The sequence below is a fragment of the Clavelina lepadiformis genome, chromosome 3, assembly GCF_947623445.1.
Source record: "Clavelina lepadiformis chromosome 3, kaClaLepa1.1, whole genome shotgun sequence".
In the NCBI taxonomy this organism is placed as follows: Eukaryota; Metazoa; Chordata; class Ascidiacea; order Aplousobranchia; family Clavelinidae; genus Clavelina; species Clavelina lepadiformis.
This window is the reverse complement of record NC_135242.1, coordinates 21,649,351-21,658,165: the sequence shown is the minus strand read 5'-3', so window position 1 is coordinate 21,658,165 and position 8,815 is coordinate 21,649,351. Positions and strand designations below refer to the sequence as shown.

The following is an 8,815-nucleotide window of genomic DNA, read 5'->3' as shown; positions in this document are numbered from 1 at the left end:
TGAGGCATTTAAACTTTGCCCTTTATCTTAACAGAGCGTTCCCTTGGCATCTATTTTAGGTAGAAGTTAATTTTTTTATAATATGCTACAGTGCTAAGCTAATGCAGTATTACACAACCCGTGCTCAGTCATTCAATTTCAACGACTTGGATTTTTCTTCAATTTCGTGTTGTACAGTAATGACCACCGAATTGCCTACGGGTTTGCAACGGCTAAATCTTCAAAGTAAACCTTTTTCAAAGCTTATGAGATTCCAGCAGTGGATTTTACATTCTTAAGGAGATCTCGTCTGAAAACAAACAGACGATTGGTGACTATAGATTGACGAACATTGGCATTTATAATGATTAATAGAAATGGGTTGTAATAAATTCTTGCTCCTGCTAAAAAGATTTGTTTCAAGTTGAAGTGAAATTGTGGTTGGATCCATTCACTTTGATTAACTGAATCACGAAAAGGCGTTGATTAATTAGTAGACCAGATATATTATTGCCTAAGTTCTGAATGTGTCAACCTTATCTGTTATCTCGTACGTGAGTTTATGCGTCAGCACAGTTACAAGATATAAAAGTTAACGCCGTGATTTTAAAGAATAAAATACCAAATATTCATAAATATAAAGAAGTTTATCGCTTTTCAAAGTGAAACCGAAATAGGAGAGGTGGCGTTGTTAAAAATTCCAAATTAGTTAAAAATTTACATGAATAAAGATAAACTTGAAAAAAAATTATAAACAGCGTTTATAGAATTTAAGCGCAAAGATCTATCGCTCATCTAAGAAACAGGTGTTGTCATGATATAGGTTTTGTATATTTCACAACATACGATTTCTTGATGCATGAAAACAGGTAGTCCAAGAAAAGCTCTTAGAAGCATCTCGTGTAATATATTCATAGCTTTAGCTATTATTATTTCGATCGCCAAATACCACATGTTTGTCGATAATAATTAACTTATGACTCTCTCTGCCGAGCGAATTTGGAAAATACCACAGAAAATTTATTTTTGGACTTAGGTACTTACCAGTTTTCGAACGACAAGCATCTGTGATTTAAGATTAACATGTTTGCCCTTTTACATAGCGACTGCACTCTTACCAAAAATTCTGCAATTGTGTTTGCATAAAAGTTTCTTTTTGGTCATTTAATCGTTACAGGCGATAAACCATCAAAATACGAAGCGATAACTGCATCTTACAAAAACACTTCTCAGCTCAAAGTAATGTCATAAATTTTATATTTCTACCCGGAGAGACGCGCCATTTTCAAATGTTTGCTTGATTAAAGATTTATATAATTAATAGGTAGTTTTTGGATTTTGCTTTCGTAATCGGTTTTGTATGATTTTAGTATTTTGAAGTTTTTTTATGAATGTTTCTTGCTAGCGCACCCATTTGCAGAGAAAAATGTGGTCCTTTGTGCAGGTTTATAACAATACTAGATCGAATAATGCGAAATAATCAACTCGTTATATATTTTTCGGGTACTACAATAAAAGTCCAAAGCATGTTAGTTTTGTAAATATATTGTGAAGTAGTCTTTGTGTTTTTGCAATTTACTTCATTGTTTTTAGCCTATACTAACAATAGAACTAGCGAAGCATACACTCTAAATCTTTATTTAACTGAAATATTTGATAAGAAATGATAATTTAAATAAGACTGTTATGGAAGATATTATTGCAGTGATCAAATGGTAGGCGGTTGAAACGAATAAAATGTTTAGTTTTGAATGTTGCAAATTCATTTTCCAATGTCAAGTTAATCAACACGTTTAACTAGCTGCATCATGTTCGGCATTCTCGCTTTTTCGTATCTCATCCGAAATCCATTCGAGCTGGATTTTATAGGAGCGTGATAATGCAGAGTCATCTTATTTCGTGGAGATATCAACGTTGCAGTTGTTGGCGAACCACTAGAGGAGCCCGTGTAGTGATAGAGAGTTTGGTTGCCGGCAGTTACCTAAAATGCACGTGGTTGTTTTCATTGCGTTTTCTATAAAAGAACTAGTATTAAGTTTATCGGTATTTGTTACGGCATGAATTAAAACTTACGTTAATGTAACCATCACGTATCGAGATATTATATAAAGTCAACTGTATTTTCGATCCAAAGGCGGTGACGAAATTGTAATGACAATCGGTTGTTTCATTTTTGTCGAACATTTTTGTGAAAATCCCTTTATCACGTCTGCCTGACCCAAAAATGTTGATGTCCTTTTGGCAAACTGCGTCAAATAAACACAGTTTTAATGGAAAAACGTACGAACATCAACATGTACATATAGAACATTAGTTGAAATATAACCTTGCTTAATAGTCGCGACGAAATGTTCTTTTTCAGGTGAACTACAATCATCCGTGTAATAACAAACACGTAGTGTATGTGTAGATGTTAAAAAGTTTCGAGGAACACTGGAGTTTTGATGTAACCATCCTATTCTACTACTGCTATCCTGAATCTAAAAGTAAGCTTATAATATGTGAACTTGTTAGGCCTATAAACATAATGTGTTAGTTTTAACTTGCCGTTTGTTCTTTTGCTCTAGTTATTAGGCATCACTTTTGAAATAGGCTATAGGCTACAACCGGTTACAACCTGTAGGAAGCTGTTTGCGGTTGAAAATCGAACACTTTCGATTGTAAATTTAATCCTGTAATCGCGAGATGTGTAAATGTTCCAAAAGTGATGCTTGTTACTAAGACACATGGAAGTGTTCATAAACATTTTTTCGGTCGAAATCGTTCCACCAAAAGCTTTAACATCATTCCATCCCATATTGATTGCTGCATAAGAAAAGGTATGCTGAACTCAATTGACGTCGTTAAGCATCACGATAAGTGAAACGTCTCATAAAGGTTAGATTTGATTAAAATTTATTCACTTTCTTTGTATGTTGCCTGAAATCCTTTGAATTCTCCATCAGCCTTCTGACGATATTGTATTCTTACTAGGTTAGTTGACGATACAAGGGTAACGTCTAGAAATCGCGGTGTAGCGTACGTCCCCAGAGGTAACAGTTTATCATACACCTGCATGAGTTGGAGAAAGTAACGCGGCAAATTTACAATTATGTAGTAATAATGCACTGCCTTTTTTGTACAGAACTACTCTATAAATGTTTGATCTTACTCGAATGAAACTTGAATCTTGAGTTCCTTGCGAGTCAAAGATGGTTAGAACAATCTGCTTGCCTGGAGACGCTGTTATTATCCATTCACATCCGCATCTTACAATGTGCCTGGAAGGATTTCCCGGTGAAAAAATATCTTGATAATTCGCGTTGGCAATCAGACTGGAGCCACAATTTGGAGTAACTGCAGTTGTTGTTTTTGGTTAAAGATTATTTACAGTAACGGTACAGTATTGTTTGAAATGAAATGCTATTTAAACACTAGCGTATAGCAGGTATTATACAACTTAAGCTTATGTGCACAGTAATAGGCCTATAAGTTAGCTTACGTGTTTGATTAAATGCTTTATAGGCCTAGTTGTATTTTGTGTTAAAGTAAACAGGGAAAGTTCATCGTTAATGGTGGCGTTTGGTTGTTTTCGTTAAAATACGTACGCTAAATTAAGAGGATTCAATTTTTAATTACACAAGTATTGAGTCGAGTTTCTCTTAAAATTGTCCGTCTCATTATATTTTTACATGCGGCGACAAAAGCACATGACAGAATACAGCTCATAGAGAATAGATGTGACATATTCTTGCTAAATGTCAAACTTACATTGGTTAAACTCTGTGAGAAACATGCTCCCTTGGATGACATATCGCAGTTGAATTTCGTTGTCGATAGAAGTCAAGCGATGTATATATGGTGGACCTGTGAGATCAGCGCGTCCAAGACTGATGTTGCCACTAAATACCTAAATAAGTAGACCTATTGCATTTTCGATGTTTTGGCATACAGTACGAATTTGTTAAAACTGCCTAAAGTTTGGACAATACGGTTCATTTCCTGAAATATTGTCACCTCTAAGTAGTTGCTTTTTAGCTCATATGTTTTTAACGTCAAATGAATCTTCCTTTCCGGTGTAGAACGAACGGTGTATGTACAAATGTGACGTCTATTTATCGACGGAAAGTAGGCAAATTGAACAGTTCTTCTGACAGAGTTAGCCAACAATATTGTAACATTACACATCTCTGAGAAGAATAAAACATATAGTTTGTCTCCTGATCATTCGTATTGTATTTTAATGTACCTTTTCAGACTAGTTATTGAAAAATTTACCTTGCTTAAAGGATACGACAAATCCAACCGATCCATTTCTACTGTAATTCTGGTGAATTAACAGTTGATTTCCATTTGAAGCAAAGTAAAAGTTTTTATCGTAAACACTGTAAACCCTGTTTCGGTTTTCAAAAACCTAAATGAAATTGCAAACATATTGTTAAAACAAGAAATTTGCTGTCTTTCAAAGAAAAATAGACAGCTATAAGAAAATGCACGCAAACAAGTTCGGTAATCGGGGCTCGAGCAGTGAGAAATTATTACAAAGATTAAGTCGTGCAACAACTTCCTTCAGTCGAAGGATAAAAGTTTCTGCACTACGCCACACCAAATAAGTTTGTCTATAGTCCAGTATAAAGGAGGTAGGAAAAACAAAAAATGCAAATCATTTCATTTAATAAAAATTTTTTTAGGCCTAGTGCTAATCTTATTGATCTTACAAATTTTCTCCAGTTAAATCGCTGCATTATCAAACTTGTTCTTTACCTCAATTCGTTGGCCATTCCTCGATTTGCCATATTTTCGGATCTTGGAATTCATTTTAAGCAAGATTGCGTAACCAGGTGAAGCGGTGATATTCCACCAGCATGGAAGAATGTTATTGCCGCCAACGTGGAAAGCTTCTCCGACAATTTCCTGCCAGTTGTTGTTAGCAGCGAAACTGCCGCCACAACTGTTAGCTAAAGCATGATAGCGCGATTGATTGATATCTTATTTAATCCACAGTAATAGGCCAAATGTTTCTTTTTTATGCAGTGATGTAGACTACTAAGCAAAAGTCAGTTCATTTGCCAATCACTTCATGCTGTAAGAACTTTTCATTTTTTATAGTCTACAGTTCCTTAGATTGTTAACGCTTATATAGGCTACATAGAATGAGTCTTATACATTAGATTTGTATGTGATACTGATACGAAGTTCAGGTTCAGTATTGTATTGTCCCGAGCCCCAACTGTTTCACATTACCTGTTGCGAAGGAAGCGTGAAAGCCGTTTCCTATTTTCGTTGAATTGCTCTGGTAGTGAATTATCAACATTCCGTTTTGAGATTTAATTGAGTCTTTTCTGGAGTCTGTTTCTTCCAACATCCTTAATCTCACAGGTCCATCAAATACCTATATTTGGAGCAACAGAAAATTGTTACTTCAATCTTTTCTATTAGGAATTTTCAGTTTGTTTCTTAGTGATGTCATTGCTTGCTGAAAAAATATGAAACCGATGGAGTAACTTATGAAAGAATTTGAACATTGCTGATTTTTTCTTGAAGTTATATAATTTATAGGTTATGCATGCTGGTGAGCTCTTACCTTTTCTTGCTGTTAAAGTGTTCTTACCTCCATACGGTCTGCGTTTTCAAGATGAATTTTGTCAAAACGCAAAAAAACTTGTTCGCCTGAAGGCGCTTTGATAGTCCAAATACATTTTATTTCTTCGCCAAATACTGTACCACTGCTGAGTTGTTTGAATGTTGGTGGAAATGTTTTCTGCATTGACGTGGTGCTCTTGAGATTGAACCTACACACTGCACAGGGTATCTTATTGTACGCTCAGTGTGACTGTTTTTTAAGTTTCCTGTTAGGCTGAACATGTTTTCTTGGCAGCTCATAGATGTAACGCATTTAACACGAGTTTTTATAGAAATCAAAAGAGTAACACGATTGTGGTAATGTATTTTTATACCTTTTCTATAGCGAAGTACGAAACCTTTACTGGTAACACTTTCATCTGTATGGAAATTGACATTGACACTGTTTTCATGGCTATCTAGAAGAAACGTTCGTTTTACTTTTCCGGACAACTTTGCCAGGATGGTCGAGTTTGGAAAAAAGATCTATGAGAGAATAAATAATACGTTAAACCAACTTAACCCAGATTTCTCCTTATAACATTTATGGAAGCAATCAAGAATCATACTGTAACAAAATCACAGCATTTTTCGGTGTCAACGATGATTTTCATTTCCAGTTTAAAGAAACGCTTGGGCTTGATTGCATACGTGCAGTCATAATCATTTTCTCCCATTACATTAGGGTAACCGGGTGATCTTATGGAATACCATTTCCATTTTTCTACCAGCCGTTGTTGTTTGCAACCTGTTCAAATTTTGACAACAATCAACAAAGCAAAATGATTTTGCCTATGAACTGAGTATCAAACTCATCTGGCAGATCAAGTAGTTGTCAGACACCAACATGCAAGAGTATGTTTTATAAACCTTAAATAATAATCAAATGAGGCAAGTAAAGCCATCGTTCGAGTTCAAATAGTGAAAAGCAATTGCAAATTGAAAAATAAGTAACTAACTTACCGCCTGAAGGCCGGTTAAAAAGTTCTTCGTTACATCCACTGATCAACATTTTTAACAAGGATGATGGTTTTGTTATGTCCTGTAAAAAACGAGGCCATTTTGAGATCGGGCAGGTTCCTGGTATCTTCGGTGAACAACTCCCTGGAATCGTTCTGCAACGTTGAACTTAGTCTTAGACCAGATACGCATAACGTGTGTATAGACTTATCCTGTACAATGCGAAAGCCAGATGCGCACAAAATCATCAAAATACTTCTTTAATTTACTTTGTAATAGTTCCTTAACTTTTTCAACACATCTTGTTGCAAAGCCTTATGAGCTGTTGTTTTAGGTCTTGCTGTTGCTACGCGGTACTTTGATGTACAAAATGCGTATAAAGCTTACTTGTCACAAACCCAGTGATTTTGAACAAACCACAATATCGGCGGCAACTCCACGACATTTTCGAAACCGGCATTTCTCAATGAACTATTGAAACAGTTTATATACATTTCGTATGCTGTTGCATTTTGTTTTAGACACATTTCATCCTCATTAGGCCATCCGTTAATGGATTGTTCTGAAACTTTTGATCAAGCGAATAAAAATTTAATATTAATATGCGGCAATATGCGTTTTTTTTCCGGAAGTAAGAATGGGTTATTTTCTACGTATTTCTTTGAATTATATCGAACCGGAAAGCAGACTAAGAGTTTGCCTTGTCGACCTAAAAAAATGAGCTTACCGGTAGGTTGGGTTGCTTTAGTCTTGTATCCATCCATACATTGCAACGTTATAGGATAAAGCGACGAATTGGTTCTAAAAATCTCTTTAATATGCGATTTCCAACAACTACGTGTAAAACGATATTTGCTTTCACTGTAAAATTAAAATCAAAAATCTATTTTAAGCAAATAGCTTTCATCTTTTTCAAAAATTTGACACACACTTTAAATTTCAATTGGATTCTGATCAAGTTACACACAAAAATGCTGACTACATAACCTTTCTTTGCCTATTTCTGCAGTTACAAAAACTGTTAATTGACATGAAATTTAATTATTAGAAATAATTACATAACTTACGCGCAAACATTTTCTAAAGTTGTTTGAAACCATTTTGTATCCAGCACGACAAACTTGAAAATGGAACTCCAAGCCTTGACAGGGTATCCTGTCTGAAATTGTTTGGACATATTGTAAGCAATTGTGTGGCCATCTTTGTCTTTCATGAAAACATTATTATGTTAAAGATTTTCACTGTTTCACCGTAATTGCACGTTTGAAGCTATTTTTTCACAGTTTCTTCTTAACTGTAGCTTGCCTGTAGTAGCCTAACTTAGTAACCTAAACCTGATGACGAAAATCTACGATCTAATCTAAATTTAACTTCAATTAAAGTCTAAATAGCTAACACCAAATTTTTGCATTCCCATTCTCCTAACCTAACCGCTTATTTTTAACAACTGGCTAAATAACCTATTACAGTAGCCTACTTACGGTGAAAGAGCCACTTTTGATTTCTGATCCTTTCGTCTTCAATACAAGTTATAAAAAGTCCTGAAACAAAACTTACGTTTAAAGTAGGTATTAGGCAACTATTTAGTCTTACTTTGTTAGATAGGCACTCAGACATGTAATCATGCGCCTTCATCAGCTTGGGCTGCAGTTGATAATGGCAAGCTAAGAGAAACAAAAACATTGTAAGTTCTGACGTTAGCTTATGTATCTAGCCTATATCTCATTTTAACCTACACATTTAAAGCAATTAAAAAAGAGTCTAAACCAATCATTTCCTCAACCACCAAAAGCATTCCCTAAATATCATCACAACTTACCATTCACTGAAGCAAAAACAAAAGGAATTATTAAAGTGACAAACAACATTTTCAATGGATCTTTTTTATTTAGAAATTTTCCAAACAACTGATTTGAAGAGCATTTGCTATAAAGTATACCGTCAAAGCTTCACCACGCACTTTTTGCTTTATTGTTATAGGCAATGCAATTGGTTTTCATTTGCAAACTTTTGTAATAGTAGGGAGTTTCCAAAAATCCGGAAACGTTTTTAAAGTAAGTTGCAACACTTCTTGTTCACCCGCCTATTGCTTCCTAAAATACGCTTACATCATATGTGGTAAGTTGAAACGATCGTTTCAACCTTTAAACTTTCGTGGCAAAATGCAGTTTTGGCTCACGACTAGTTTGCTATAACCTAAAACGCATCAATAGAATTAGCCTGTAATAACAACTTTCATACCAGTGATGGGCAAAATATCAATTAATCTTTTACA

The 8,815-nt window shown here is 34.9% G+C and overlaps 1 protein-coding gene across 1 annotated transcript; it reads right to left on the bottom strand.

Annotated features, from left to right (window-relative positions):
- Positions 1 to 1,310: 1,310 nt before the first annotated feature.
- Positions 1,311 to 8,506, bottom strand: LOC143448880 (cubilin-like). The gene is made up of 20 exons (XM_076948800.1): positions 8,360 to 8,506; positions 8,134 to 8,204; positions 7,608 to 7,699; positions 7,268 to 7,401; positions 6,928 to 7,108; positions 6,544 to 6,695; positions 6,150 to 6,328; positions 5,916 to 6,066; positions 5,570 to 5,757; positions 5,203 to 5,350; positions 4,723 to 4,916; positions 4,237 to 4,372; positions 3,976 to 4,148; positions 3,730 to 3,868; positions 3,131 to 3,315; positions 2,883 to 3,030; positions 2,597 to 2,784; positions 2,306 to 2,459; positions 2,053 to 2,225; positions 1,311 to 1,960 (listed from the first exon to the last, which is right to left on the bottom strand). Exons 1-20 carry the CDS (start codon positions 8,406 to 8,408, stop codon positions 1,760 to 1,762), a joined length of 3,036 nt encoding a protein of 1,011 aa, XP_076804915.1. The 5' UTR covers positions 8,409 to 8,506; the 3' UTR covers positions 1,311 to 1,759.
- Between the last annotated feature and the right edge of the window lie 309 nt (positions 8,507 to 8,815).

Coding starts and splice junctions, on each gene's coding strand:
- LOC143448880 (XM_076948800.1), bottom strand. CDS start 8,408: ATGTTGTTTGTCACTTTAATAATTCCTTTTGTTTTTGCTTCAGTGAAT. Junction 4,149..4,236: donor TGTCGTATCCTTTAAGCAAG/GTAAATTTTTCA, acceptor TATTCTTCTCAG/AGATGTGTAATGTTACAATA. Junction 1,961..2,052: donor TACGTGATGGTTACATTAAC/GTAAGTTTTAAT, acceptor CGTGCATTTTAG/GTAACTGCCGGCAACCAAAC.